At 35.5% G+C, this 15,873-nt stretch overlaps 1 protein-coding gene across 1 annotated transcript in view; it reads right to left on the bottom strand.

The window, feature by feature from the left end:
- LOC113229170 (BTB/POZ domain-containing protein 2-like) overlaps positions 1-9,666 on the bottom strand; it is an 18,798-nt gene extending 9,132 nt beyond the window's left edge. The window contains exons 1-3 of the mRNA XM_026462687.1: positions 9,389-9,666; positions 5,137-5,261; positions 1,119-1,233 (exon numbers count right to left, since the gene is read on the bottom strand). Of these exons, the coding sequence (XP_026318472.1) occupies positions 1,119-1,233; positions 5,137-5,261; positions 9,389-9,517 (369 nt within the window). The 5' untranslated portion in view covers positions 9,518-9,666. The remainder of the gene's footprint in view (positions 1-1,118; positions 1,234-5,136; positions 5,262-9,388) is intronic.
- Between the last annotated feature and the right edge of the window lie 6,207 nt (positions 9,667-15,873).

Below are 15,873 nucleotides of genomic sequence, written 5' to 3'. Positions count from 1 at the left end.
ATTTATTCCATAGGTAAAATAAATTTACACTTGAAAACGTCACATTTAAGCTACTACTCGTTCACTACGCTGACCTCCCTGAGAAGAACGAGCAAGAAACTCTAGGGATTGCTCTTTTCAAATAAACTTAAATGCTATGGAATACACTTTGAATCAAATTTGTGTGGATTCTGGAGCCATGTCGTCTTTCCATACATCTTTATCTAACACGTAGTCTTCAATTTTGTAATATGATTTTTCGATCAAAATATTTTTAATGTAGTTTTTAAACTTAGGAAATGATAAACTTAATATATGCTCCGGAATCTTATTGTAAACACGTATACAGTTCCCCATAAAAGAGTTGTTTACCTTGGTTAAACGAAATCGTGGTACCATGAGTTTGGACTTAGCTCTAAGGTTAATATTATGGATATCTTCTTTCTTATTGAAATTATGTATATTTTTACGGGCATATAAAATATTTGAGTAAATGTACTGTGATGCCACAGTCATGATACCAGTCTCCTTAAACTTTTCTCTGAAAGATACCCGAGAGCCTAGACGGTACACAGAACGAATCGCTCGTTTTTGCAATACAAATATGGTTTGAATATCTGCCGGTTTACCCCACATGAGAATCCCGTAGGACATTATACTATGGAAGTAACTAAAGTAAACTAGTCTAGCAGTACTAACATCGGTAAGCTCACGTATTCTGTGGATTGCGTATGCAGCGGAGCTTAATCTGCTGGCCAGAGACGATATATGTGGAAACCACTGAAGTTTACTATCTAAGGTCACTCCCAAGAAGACTGCTTTATTAACAAGGTCTAACTTTTCTCCGTTTATTTCTATGCTTAATAAGTGGAGTTTAGTGCACGGACACTGAAAATTGCGGCTTTGGAGAAATGCCCATATCTCAAAAAATTATTTTGTCACTTAGCTGGGTATTAGTTAGCGGACGGAAGAAATGTGGAAAATACAAGAAAAATGTAAAAAAAAACATGAATTTTTCGAAATGGAATTTTTTCCATGACGTAACACTAGCAAATGCCCTTATCTCTAGATTGAATGAATGAATGATATTTGTTTGCTTTGATTGCACAACGTGTAGTGATACGCTTTTCTAACTTTACCTGGGATGAATGTTGTTCGCGGTACCGATCTTCGATGCCGGCTATTAGGTATGGAACGCCCAGGGCAGCCGGGTGAGACTTCAAGGAAACCACCACGTCACCACAGTATATGTACCTGCGGAAACGGTCAACATAAGAACAGCCTCGAATGTCAAGACTACGTGGGGCGCACTATAAGTTTCCAGAATGAATAAGAAAAAAATACTATAAATGGTCAGAAGTGAATTTATTGTTTCTCAAAATATTCTCCGTTAGCGTTAATGCACTTTTTCATACGAATAAACCAATTTTGAAAACATTTATGCCGCTCCTCCATGACAATCTCTGAAACATATTTTTTATACTCTTCGACAGCCTCTTCAGGCGATGAAAATCGTTGACCGCGTAACTGGTTCTTAATTTTTGGAAATAAATAAAAGTCACAAGGTGCCAGGTCGGGACTGTACACGCGATGGCTCATAAGGTCAACGTTGTTCACCTTCAAAAATTCATTTGTCTGCCTGGCCGTGTGAGAACTGGCATTATCGTGGTGCAAGATGATACGGCGTTTACGGTTATTTTTACGGAGTTTGTCAATAAGTTCCAACAAACAAATGGTGTACCAATCACTATTCGATAATTCGTTATTAATCGTGTACCAAACACTATTCACGGTACAACGATTCTCCAAAGCAACAGTAGCCACGTGTCCAGTTTTATTAAAAAAGAAGCAATCATCCGTTTAGAGGCACTTTGTACGCGCGCCACTTTGGTTGGTTTCGGCTCATCTCGAAAGACCCATACGCTCGGTTGCTGCTTTGTTTTAGGAACTATGAATCCATGTTTCGTCACCTGTTACTATGTCCCACACCAAATTTGACGCCCCTTCGTTGACGCGATCCGTTTTTTGAGCCTCAGTTAAATTGTGTGGGATCCACCGAGAGCACAGCTTTTTCACACCCAAATGTTTGTGTAGTATTGATTGTATTTGACTGATGCCTATGCCTAAAGATGCCCGAATCTCATGGTATGTCACATGCCTGTCTGTTTTGATCATACGGCGCACAGCATCGATGTTTTGTTGTTCACAGCAGTGGACGGGCGACCATCACGAAATTCGTCACTGAGATTCACACGACCGCGTTTGAATTCTGCTAACCAGCTATAAATAGTCGTCTTGTATGGTGCTTCATCGCCAAAACCAGTTTGAAGCTGAGCGAAGCTCCGCTGAGCTGTTAAATTACACTTAAAAATCATACTACGAAAATTTTCGCGAGTTAAATCCATGGTGATGTAGACAACCAATTTCTAAAATGACGCCTCAATGTAAAAACAAGTGACAGTCAGATGAAACAAACTGTATTCTACAGCCAAAGAGTTCCATTTTCAAATGTTGTCATTACCTTTTAAATATTGTTTATGTAAGTGGCCAGTTCCGGAAACTTATAGTGCGCCCTATGTACTAACTGTAACTCCGCACAATTTCCGAAATAATAATTTTTGAAGTTTTCGGGACATCAGCGACATTTTGAAACTATGGTCAAAAGGAACTCTTTTTATTTATTTAGGATATTTCACAAAGAAAGTATTACACATTAATTAGTGAATCATACTAAGGAACGTCACAGCATGCGATAGCAATAATTTAGGCTGTGTAGGTATTTAGATATGGCGTTATCTAAAGTGACTCATCTTTACTTCGAAAGTAGTTCATATTTTAAATACAAGAAAAGTAATCCACAAATTGAATAAAGGGCGGTATTTGTCACCAATTAAAAAAAATCAGTTCCGATATAAAATATTTTGTTTCTGCGACCGCCGCGGAATGCTCAGAACCAAAAGGTATCTTGTGTATATGACTAACCTACGTCTCCGTATATTCCAAAAATATCTGTATTTATTGTAATAAAGATACAATCTCTAATAATGGAGGGCTGTTCTATTCGTTGGTGTGAGAAAAGCAGCAAATCATCTAATTACAAAACAAACAGAATCACATTTAATAAATAAGTAATTAAATATGTATTTTTTCATTATCGTCCAATATAGCAAAGCTCAAGTTAAATTGGTTGAAGGAAACACGTAACGGTATGGCAGAATAGTTTTCAAGCAAATTAAATGACAGATCTTAGAGGATGGAAAAAAGCTGCCCTAACTATAGAATGAACGTTCATATTTAAATAAAAATTGAACGCTACAAATGGTTGATTTCTTTAGTGTTGTACTATAATCTATCGATTAGTCATTATCGATATGCAAATGTATGGCTTGAATGTTGAGACGGTTATATACTCGATGGGACCAGAATCCTAATTATTGTTATGTTTTCAAATATATTCAGCTTTCATTGCTTTTTTATTGTTAATAAATGGTATTAGAATACACTGAAAAAAAAAGGGATAACCAAAGTGCTTCAATTATTTCATTTTTTACCACAAATTAACTTATTATAGTCACTGTCAAAATTTGTTTGAATTAATAAAAGTGTGCATTTATGTAACAAAACGAAACTTTGTTATATAAAACACTTTCTTTCAGTCTAGGTATGTATGTACTTTGCGCCAACGTCAAAATAAAAGGTTAGGAAAAAAGAAAACAGAAAGGAAAAATGAACAGGATAGCTAAGTTTGGAAGGAGCTAATACATTATAACAAATTATATGATTTAAAATAAATACATAAATTACACGAAATACATACACTTTATATCATGAATTTTATAATAGGTAATAGGATAAAAGAACTGCAAAACACATGGGTAGGCAACGACTTCAATCTATAGACAAGAACATTCACAGCAACTACCTATTCCACTGTTGATAAGTTTATTTTATCAATATATTGTTATTGATAAGGTTATCACTATTGATAGTGCTTTGTTTTCGTGTTGAATTTTGTCAAAGAGTATTGGTACAGTCCTGTGGACAGACGTGACAGTATACATACCTATTGGAAATGAGCTAGCCTGGCAGATAATATTGAATGTTTACCAAAGATATTACCCATAGTTGGCGGATTAACGTGACGCCCCTGTTTAGGTCGCTAATAATTGCACAATACATTCCATTTTGCTTTGCTTTGACCAAGTGGACTTCCAATTTATTCTATCGACTGTCGATTGAACAATATTGGTCACGCTTATGGAATAAATAGCCGAACTTGTTTCATTTGAATCATTCTCGACCCATTATTCATTCAATTACTACTACAAGTTTGTTTGAATTGTCAATTTTTGTAAATTCATACGTACACTGTATTTAGAAGTATTGTTACGGACGGCCGTACGTGTCTGGCCTGTCACAGCAATAATAAGTAATTCAGGAGCTCTGATTGGCCGAGCGGCATCCGCGGCGAATTGACAGGGCCCGTACGGTGTGGGAGACACCGTATCGGTATAAATATAAGGGAAAATTATTGTCATTGTCTTATTCGTAATTCATTTGTAATCATGTTCAGTCGCGTTCGATATTCGATAAGTCAGTTATACATAGAAATAAGTTTTGTGGAAATACAGTCCACCTCCTGAATCAATAAATCAGAAGATTTAAGTTTCAAAGGAGTTTCATTGAAGAAAAGAAGGATACCGAAGACAGTTTCTGGTCCGTTTGAGGCGGATTGGGACAGGGTCACCAACAACTATGTTTACGAAAAATACAAAGAGGAGACATACTTAAAGTTTTTAATTTGAATTCAATATAGATCATCGAATGCAACTATTCTTGTTAAAATGTATACGAATAAAAATTGAACTCGGTACTAGTAGACCAACTGTTAATAATAAGAATAAAGAATAGCGCAACTAGTAATCATTAGAACGTTGTAACATTCACAATTCAGTGCTTTTCGACAAAATTTTATCTTCTTTTACAGTCTATCGATAAAACTATCGACAACAACTACATATCTATTTAAAATTTTATGAAAACTGGCAACCTTACTTAAATCATTTTAATCCGTCTTCAAAAAAGACAGACTATGTAAACAACAACATGGCCAGGGCGCAAATATCGGTTTACACGTCCGCCTTTACGAGTACTTACTCCATTAATCCCTTGAAAACTTTTCCGTCCATGTCAGTGACAAGAATTGGACTTTGCTCGGCCATTGGACCGAACAACATTGCGTCGAACACGGGCGATGCTGAGGCCAATATCGTTTTATGGGCCTGTAAATGAAAATCACGCCAATAGTGAATTTAAGCTGTTTGTTACATAGTAGTACTAGATGGTACCCTCAAAGCGCATTTATACGACACGAATTTCGCCGCAGCAGCCGCGCGGAGACCGAGTACATCTAACTGTCATGGCAAAATACGCTCTATTTGTTTATTTACGTTTAACTTAAATGAGCGTTCCAGCCGCGCGGGCGAGACTGGCTTGTCTTTGGTCTACGCGGCGGCCGAATAATACATAAACTCAAGTGATAAATAATACTTCATTATATTAAATGAACAGATCAAATATTTTAGTAGCAGTAGAGGTCCTTGTGACAGAGTGCCTCCAGGGAAGTACTGCCACCTTACCTATTTCTGCTGCCAATTCCAGTTTTTGAAGGGTAAGGTTGCTGGCGAAATTACATGCACATGGGACTTGTCAACTTATGTCTCAGGGTGACAGGCACAAAGGCAGTGCCCCTCAGATCTTTGCGATTTAAGCTGTAGCGCTGCAACTCTTATTAAAAAAAAGGTACCTAATTATGTAATAAAAATTGTGGTTGGGTCGTGACCACGGCGGGCCTAATTCCGTGTATTAATATGGATGACAACACACCGAGCGTGGGCGCGGGCCAGACGCACCATGTAAGTACACCATCGAGTATATAACCAGAAATAGAGACGAAATGTCATTTAATATGTTTGAAAACTATTCTGCCAAATCATTACGATGATAACTGCGCTCCAATTGGCCAGCCCGAATTCGAAACAATTGACGGGTGTCGGTCGTCAATTGTTTCACTTCAAATCGACCAGTTTAACGTGAGCTTTGCTGTAATGGACGAAAATTGCAAAATTACGTATTTGATATTTAATTACCGACGAAATGTGATTCCGTTTGTTTTGTAATTAGATGTTTTGCTGTTTTCCCATACCACCGAATGAAACAGCCCCCCCATAGTTAAAGATATTATCTCTTATTTCAGTCTCCTAATTGTTGATTTCAGCGCAAACGAGAGTTGAAATTTAAGATTTAAGGCCCATTTGTCTGAAGAGTTACAGGATGGATGGCCTTTATTTCGTGTCTATTTCTGGTTATACTCGTACACTCGACAAAATACACGGAATTAGATACGCCGCGATCGCGACCCGACCCGCACCCGACCCGCTCTGTGTGTTTCACGCTTTAATGTATTTTACCATTGCGTGATTTTTGGCATTCTAAACATTGACTTACAATTATATGGACGTCGGGTCCGCGCTAAAAAGTGTCCGAACTTATAGGGCGTTAAAATCGTATACAGAGCGTCATTCACGCTTTAGTCTTCGTTTGTTCGACTGACAGCGAAGCAAGTAAAATTAGACAGTTTATTTGTAAGTCAATGTAGTACTGCGATGACATTACAATTCAAATTCAACGTTTTAGCTTTTTCATATTCCTTTACATGTCACTACGTTTAAATAGGTTGACTTGGGACATTTTTTTTGTGGTTCTTGTATTAGACCCGTCGTCCATTTATTTGTAAGTCAATGATTCTAAAGCAATGTTTTTAAAAACATCTAAATTCCAAAGTGTGGACTTAAGATCATTTACGTTACCGATATAGTTGTATTGACAGACAAAGTCACTCCTAAAACATCGTTCAAAAAGTTTAATGTATTAAAAAAAACAATGTTACTGATGTTCTTTTTTTTTATAGCGAGCATTATTACAATATATTTTCAGTAACTAGTTCAGTATAAAATCGATAGATGGCGCAACAAGACGACAAAAATATCAGGATTTTCTTTTTAAAATTTTAATAACGTATCACAGAGGTATTGAGGGAGAAATGTACGTTGAACTAAAAAAAGTGATAAAATGATAATACAAATTTGATCTACGCGTCAGAGTACCATAATTGAAGACGTAGAAATAAGAAGTGGTTCCCCTTTGTCTTTGACAATACGTTTCAAACTGAAATATTCTTTATTTTACAGGTAAGCAAATTACACTTGCAATCGTCATATTTATTAAACTCTAGTGTTCACTCGTAAGGCAGATTTCTTGCGAAAAACGAGCAAGAAACTCTAATACTCTTTGTAAATAAAGATTTGTACATTAACCATTTACAATATTTCTTTCAAACAATAAAGATCGAGACAACCTGCAATTACTAGTGTGGCAAAGTAGTTGCTATTTCATGGGTCTACTCGCAAATGATTTAATCTTTATACCGCACTCTAAAGAAAAAAATGGCTTTTGAGACATCAAGCAACAATTTCTTAAGGTAGTTTCTAAAATTAAAAACTATAATCTGTCTTTTTTTAAGATGGAGTAAAATGACATTTGTAGGGTTGCCAGTTTTCATAAAATTTTAAATAGTTATGTAGTTGTTATCGATAGTTTTATCCATAGATTGTGAAAGATGATAAAATTTGCCCTCCATTTCCGCAAATATTACTAATTAAATTATTAGGTACAATTTCACTCGTATTGACTATTTAAATGACAACGACATCAATACATTTGATAATTATGACCGCTACATAAATAATATATCAAGTGTTAGTGCGGCCAGTATCTGTACTCTGAAATGGGGAGAACAATATTCACAAATCCACTTGTGTTAAGCAATGGAACCATGAATATTTGAAAATCGGACTGGACCCACTAGTGGAACCAAGCAGTGGGACCAACAGGCCTAAAGGGATAAAATTTTGCCAAACATTACTGAAATATGAATGTTACGACGTTCTAATTATTACTAATTGTGTTATTGCCTTTTTTATTGTTATTTTGACAGTTGGTTTGATAGTATCTATGTTGAGTTAAAATGAAAAACTTTAAAGTATGTCTCCTCTTTGTATTTTTCATAAACATTTCTAACTACAGTGTACGTACTTACCTATGTATGAACTTACAAAAATTGACAATTCAAATGAACTCGTGCCCAGTAATTGGATGAATAATGGGTCGAGAATGGTTAAAATGAAACAAGTTCGGGTATTTATTGCATAAGCGTGACCAACATTCAGTCGATAGTCGATAGATTATTTTGTCGACTGCAATCACTAGCTGCTCCAAAGCGGGCAATACTTGCGCAATGAACTGTCATTTTACTCCGTTTTTAACCGACTTCAAAAAAAAGGAGGAGGTTCTCAATTCGACTGTATGTTTTTTTTGTATGTATGTTACGCTATAACTCCGGTATTTGTGCACCGATTTCCATGATTCTTTTTTTGTTGGAAAGAGGTACCTCCATAGTGGTCCCATTTAATTTTGAAGAAAATCTTTTATAAATAGCGCCTAAATCTTATTAAAAGGGAAGGACTGTACATTACCATTGCACGATTTGAGGGGTGGGAGGTGGTTGGGGGGAAGCGGGGAGGGGAGGGGACCCTTCGTGCAAAGTTTCAAAGTTAGGACGTTAACAGTTTTCGAGATATTAATTTTTGAAAATTCGAAAAAATTAACCTCCAAAAATCATGTTTTCGCACCAAAGATCGGGGTAAACCCCTCCCCCCGAACCCCTAGCGGGAAAAAAGCCCGCGTGAGTGGGGAGTTAAGGACCCCCTCCCTCTTCCTGTGTTATGTGAGAAACTAAATTTAACCTAAAACCAGGCGAAACCGCAAAATCCTAATTGATGAATACATCAAACAGTAAACAATAACATGGCGTGCTCTTTGCGTTTCGTTATTTTTATGCAACAAAAATAGTTGTTCAAAAATAAACGCTTACATACCAATTATAGTAAATTTCAATGTTAAATTTACAATTGCTTATTGATTTATGCTGTTTAATTCAATACTGCGAAAATATTTTGAAATAACGCAAAAAAATTAACATTTTCGAAAATGTTTCTTTTTTGCGTTATTTAAAAAAAAAAATACTGCAGCAACCAAACGCTGTGCTTTCCTAACCTACAAAACCTGCTTCCTATCATTTATTTTCGAATTTTTAAATAATTTTTATTCTCAAAACTACGAGTTTCCTAAAGCTAATATTTTAGGATTAGACTGCTAACTATGTAATCTATTCACCATATTAATTTCAACTCTCAACTCGTGCGATGGTAATGTACAGTTGAGCCGGTTTTTTTTTGTACTCTGTACTGAGATTATCAAAAAAGACAGACTATAGAAACACATTTCTTACCTTGATAATCCCTTTATCCTGGTTGTCCATACCCACATGGAACTCACAGTCACTTTCTCTGCTTGTTTCCCACAAAACGCATGTTCTCTCTTGTATATTTGACCAAAAGCTGACCGAATGATTTTCCATTGTTTATGTTTAGTTTGCCTTTACCTCGAAATAAATTTACCGATATAAATATATAACTTCTATTGGAAAAGTTTTAATTAATTTATTCCACTATTTGAAAACTAATTATTGTGCATGAAATTAATTTTACGTGATATCACAAACTAATAGGAGATACTACGTAACTTGATACAATATGTAATTATTCAATCACAATCACGCAGCAGATTACTGAGTAGTGAGTGAGTAATTTTATCAAAAATAGTTATCAATGTTGCCAGTACTGAAGACTGAAGTGCGGGGCTATGTTAAGTGTGCGTTATTATTATTATTATAAATATCTTTTTTAAGTTTTATTTTGCGTGAATTATAAAACAATATTGTATAGCTAAAAGCCAATTAGAGAAAAACGCGACTTAAAATGGTTTCACAGCAGCGAACAAAACCTTTTTAATGGCTCCTTAGTTTTCATTGAGTAGCATCAAATTTTGACAGGTGTCAACGTCAAATGTGAAAAATATTGCAAAAAAAATCCGGAAACAAACATAAAAACAATTCAAACAAAAAATAAAAACATTTATTTTTCTGAAAAATATGATTTTTTCAAAATGGAATTTTTCCGTGACCTAACACTAGTTTTATTGAAATCAGTTAACGGAAAGCAGGTGAAATCCAATCTACCGGATTCATCTCCTAATTTGTCACTCTTACAGGTGGAATATTTTCTTCAAATTTGAATGAGACCACTACTGAGGTACCCCCCTTTCCACACAAAAAGAATCATCAAAATCGATACACAAATAAATATTGGATTCCTGATACATTATTTTATTTATCTGAATATGAGAATGATGAATATGATATACTATGATCATGAGCTAAGATTATTTTCTGATCTTTGCAAATATGCAGGTTAATAGATGGCATTGTGTGTTACGAACTAATTTATAAATTAACGCTTCCTGATATCTGCCTATATGGCACTAATCCTAAACAAAATAAAAAGTTAACCGGCACCATTCACAAAATTCTAAGCAATAAGCGCCATCTATTTGTTTTGTTTGGTATCACTAGAAATTAGAGTAACTTTGTTAAATTGCCGCTAGTCAATGTAAAAAAACCACTTACAAAAATAGCTATTTTTTTACTCGTCGCGACATCTGTTGTACCCACAGATACTAAATACCCGACTTTGCTGTCTTGTGTCGGGATTAACAGTCGTCTTGAGTTATTAGTCCATGATATAGATGATAAATTAGAGATACTTCCACCTGACACATTAAAATCCGTATAAATAAGGCGGATCGATAACATACAAACAACACTACTCAACTTATGACTTATATAAACACAACGGTTTAAAGATCAGTGTCACAGAAAACTTAGGGCACTTTCAAATTTAACGCTTGTAAAAGCGATGCAGTTCCGCGGCAGCCGCGCGTCAGCAGCGCTTCAGTTCATTTTTAGTTCACAAAGTGTGTGTGACTGCAAATTTATCACGTGCGTATCACTGGCGCTGCAGCTGCGCTTCTAAATATTGTATGAAAATTAGTAGTGCAGCGCTGCCTAAGTGTCCACTTTGAAGGTTACATCTGGGGTAAAATAATAAAATGGCAACATTAAAAATAAAACATTGCCACATAAACAGTTTGTATCTATTTGTATATTCGATTACGGGATTTCCCTAGGAAATAATAACAATGTTCGGTTAGAATATATGTGTATTGAAATTTTTAACTGTTTTTGAATTGCAATGGTAGCTTAAAAATACCTTTGCCTTCGCAGCAGATTCTGAAAATTGTGCTGCCGTAGACGTACCGTATCAATGGCCGCATTATATTATTTTAATCCAAGGTCATGAAACGAGTTGAAAAAAAATCCACGATAAGATAACTGTCGACATCGAAGATTGTCAAGATTCTCATAATGAATGTTTTGTTTAATATGCGCTTAACATAATAATAAATAAAAGGATGACTAATACTATAAAACAAAATGGAATACCGTGTACTTGTGGTGGCCCAGAAGTTATGGTTAAAACGAATTGTAGGGTTGAGTATTTCCAATCGATTTATTTTTTTAATCATTTATTGTGCAGGAAAACACAAGTGTCATTTATGAAAAAGGAGAACACATACAAAAGGTAGGTACTGCTTATTTCTAAAAGAAATTTCATCCTGCAGACCTAAATATAGGACACATTAATTACAATAGCGGGTACGTGCACACAAAATTATGTAACAAAAAAAAAACAATATAGATGAATTCATATTTCATAATATAATACCTATAAAATGGATGAAACAGTGGATACGTAGTGCTCCTTAGCTCTCATTTTGAAAATAGCTAAGGATTTAGTTTCGTGTAAGTTTACAGTAATGCGAAATGTGTTCCAATAGCCGCTACTCTTTATCAAACTAAGTAACTGCCTCAGTGGCCGAACGGTTACCATGACGGACTGCCATTCAGAGGTCCCAGGTTCGATTTCCGGGCCGGGAGAAATATTTGTGTGGCCTACGTTTATTTCTCTCGTGAGTTTGGGTGTAATTTGTGGTTGTCTATCTGTGTGTCCATGGCACCCGCTATACAGGGTTTTTATGTTGAGTGTGTGCGTTATTATTAAAAAAAAGTCATATGCACCTGAACGACTTGTCAAGATCAAACAAATCTTCTGTAGGACCCAGGTAGGACCTTTATTGCGGGTCAGTTCGCCATTGCGGTAGGACTGTACAATACCAACACGGCACTCGAATTTAATGGTGGAGGGGGAGGGGGAATTTTTATTACCAAAACTACGACTTTCCGTAAGTTAATATTTTAGGATTAGATTAATAACTATGTAGTCTATTCACCATATCAATTTCAACTCTTAACTCGAGTGTTGGTATTGTACAATTGAGCCGTAAAACTGATTGAAAATACTCAACTTTAAAATTTCGTTTCAATCCATTTTTAACAAAAAGTAAACAAATAAGTCACTGACCCGACCATAGACGGTTTAGTGATGGCCAATTGTAACGCCACCTACAAATCGATTAAATAATTGAATGAATCGATTTGTTCAATTGAGTCATACTAGCGGTTTTCCTTTCATAACCTATATAAGCATATTTAAAATTTCAATTTAAATCCTCCTTCAAATCCTTACACTTAGATACCCGTTCGATTGCGATTGAAAGTTCGATTTAGTAATCGTTTACTAAACTTTAATTGATTGAACCGAATGTTTTTTTTTTCGAACAGCACTATGCAACCGTAGGCAAGTCATAGAAGTATAAATGAATAATAACCTCACTTTTGGACTACCATTTTTCAAATGCGATTTTACGATGCTATTCAAATGAATATAGTTAGAAAAGTTCGATTTATTCGAGTGATTGCTTTAGAATTTTAACCAAACAGGTTTGTTTACTTATCAAAGTTTAATTATCAATATTCTGTACAATACAATGCCATCTAGTGGTCGCATACGATACTATTTATTATGTGCCAGGAATCAGTTATTACATATGTATGAATACATATTTCATTAATCTACGATAAAACTATTCTACAATTGGATAATAATAACATGTTTTGGATCTTTATAAATTCGTTGTCCTTTTTCTTCGTAAATCTCATAGCAGGGAAACTAACATAGAAAAAAAAGGTGAGATATGTAATGACGATATGTAAGCTCGGGTGCCGATGTCGCCACTTTTTAGCTTGTGTGCAATTCAAACTTTACGCTCTATTATCTACTACCATAACTTAAAGATTTTGATTGGGTAGGGCTTAAAACGTGAAAACGACATAAAACAATTTTAAAATGTAACACAATTAAACTTACTGTTCAGGACGAAAACGTGTTCGCGCCCAAGTGATTTATTATGTGATTTGTTATTGTTGTACATATTAATTATGTTTAAGTTCTTAATCATGTTGAATTTGGTAAATAAATGAGAGGCAGGCGGGTCTTGCTTGGATTTTTTATAGTTCTCCCATCCCTCTCCTACATTGGTGCTGTTCCGCTGCTACATTGGTGCTGTCCCGCTCGCACGCTTGAAAAGAGGCGAGCGGCATGGCAGGCCAACAATAATATAAAAGACGGAGCATTGGGAGCGGGACGGCATTCCAAATCTGACCGCGATCCAAGCAAGATCAATTAGCTTAAGAAGAATTCTCAACCAGGCATTTTCTCTACAGTCCTAAATAATCCTCATTCAAGTGTGAGTTGTCGAAGGGGCCCACACTTACAGTCACTTGAATAAGAGTTATATTACAATATTTCAGTATTTTTTTCATCCTGGTTCAGCCATTCACCAATAGGTGGCGTTTTAGTAAAAATACTACTAATATATAATAGCTAACTATTACATGTTAGATGGCGCTGAAACTCATTTTTCGTTATACTAAAAACTCACGGAGCGGCTTTCACCCGCGTCTGCCGCGGGACCGCGGCATCTGTAGAATGTAACAGTTAAGTATGTAAAATTAGTAGCACATTTCACGGCGCGTTTTACGCCTGTAGTGGTGACGGTTGTTCGCGGTTGCCGCGGCAGGGTACTAGTAGAAGCGGCAGGACGCGATGACCTGTGCGCTTGGCGGCCGTCGTCGCCCGCACACTTTGGCGGTCGGTTCAGGCGCACGCAGGGTGAGTGCTCTATTAACCGCGCGACTTGCAATTAACTCCCACTAACTTCGCGGTCCGTTCCGCAATCGCAACGGTTTCGTGCCCGCAACCGCGGTAGCTACATGCCCGTACAAACTTGCAGGGTGAGTATTGAAATAAAACCGCTGTCTAGCAGCATCGGCGGGCGCGGATGGAAACCGCTCCGTGAATTGTTAACCTTATTAACCTTAAATTGACGCTACTCAACGAGTGATGTGGTCCTTCCTAATCGATAGTTGGAAACCGTGTGGCTGTTTTTAATATTAAAAAAAATATTCCATTTTTCATACTATATCTACACTGGTACTGGTGTATTATTAAATTAATATATTAAAATAAATTCTTATTATTATTTTCTTAATGGCGCCCACTAGACTTGGACCAGTATCAGTTTTATAAGAACAATATAAAAAATATGGCGATCGTCGCCAGTGACAATTTTCCATTATACGTTACCACGGGTTGCTGACACTGGCACTGTCAATGTCAAGGGTAAACTCGAACCATCAATGAATTTAATAAATTAAATTATGTTGTATTTTTTATTAAGAATTTATGTAATTTTCTATAATTGTTTCTAAATTATTTTGCATGCACAAGTAAAATAAAACCGATTTTATTTTACATATTTTTTAAATGCATTTGCTATGGAAATTGAAACAAAGTCAGAAATAGTAATAAGAAAACCAATTTTTCGATTTTCCTGCAGCTTCAATCCAACCTTCTTTTATTTTGAACTCATTGGAAAAATTTAAAAATTAAAAATACTCTACGTTTAATCTACGAGTATAATGGAATTTAAATATCTAAAACACATAAATTTTTCTTCAAGTAACAGCAACATCCCAATTGACATGAAATTGAAACGGTTGTCCGAAATTGGAGTTGTGTTAAATTTACTCGAAATAAAATGTTTAGTAATAATAATAATAATAATAATAAAATAAAAGAAATCAATTTAACGTGATTGCTTTTCGATATTTTATGGACTTTAATTACAAAAACCATAGTAAGAATTCAAACATTTCAGTAAACATTTATTGTCGATAAACATCAGTCTTCGTAAATGAACATCACTATCTTCTAGAAATTTCTAGACTCAAATGAGTCTAGAAATTTCTATGGAGACAAAAAGAAAACATTGAATAATAATAGAAATAGTTACTAAAAATGCAAACAACCGGTGGAATATTATCTCAATGGTTTTAAAATTTTTGTTTTCACTCCAATTTTTACAAGGTGCATCGCTACAACTTGGCATTTTCACGTTTTACGAGAGATCTTGTATGTACAACGATCGCCATGTCACTGTGGCGATGTTTGTAGGCGTGTCACCTCGATATGGTCATTTTGACCAGATTGACCATATCATTTTGACCATACACACTTTATTTCTACCACTTAAGACTATTAGAACAAATTAGCATAATATTTTGCACAACAAATAAATCTTAAAGTATTTAAGTATTTACACAAATATAACGCAGTATTTTATACAATGAGCAGATTAATACTACTCGTTGAGTACAGCCGTACCGAACAATTAGTTTGAAAAAGATATCGTTTTACTCACTAAGTAGCGTACTTTCGATATCAATTTAAAGGTTTTTGATTCTTCTTATATTTACGGAGTAATCTCCTGGGCATACTTAACGATTACGTCATGTTTAACCTGTATATTTTGTTTGTTGCTTTTGACTTGCCATGTTCCAGAGTTCATTCGTCT

The sequence above is a fragment of the Hyposmocoma kahamanoa genome, unplaced genomic scaffold, assembly GCF_003589595.1.
Source record: "Hyposmocoma kahamanoa isolate Upper Pololo Valley unplaced genomic scaffold, ASM358959v1 289, whole genome shotgun sequence".
NCBI lineage: Eukaryota > Metazoa > Arthropoda > Insecta > Lepidoptera > Cosmopterigidae > Hyposmocoma > Hyposmocoma kahamanoa.
Note: the sequence above shows the minus strand (reverse complement) of the source record. Positions and strands in the feature narration are given on the sequence as shown.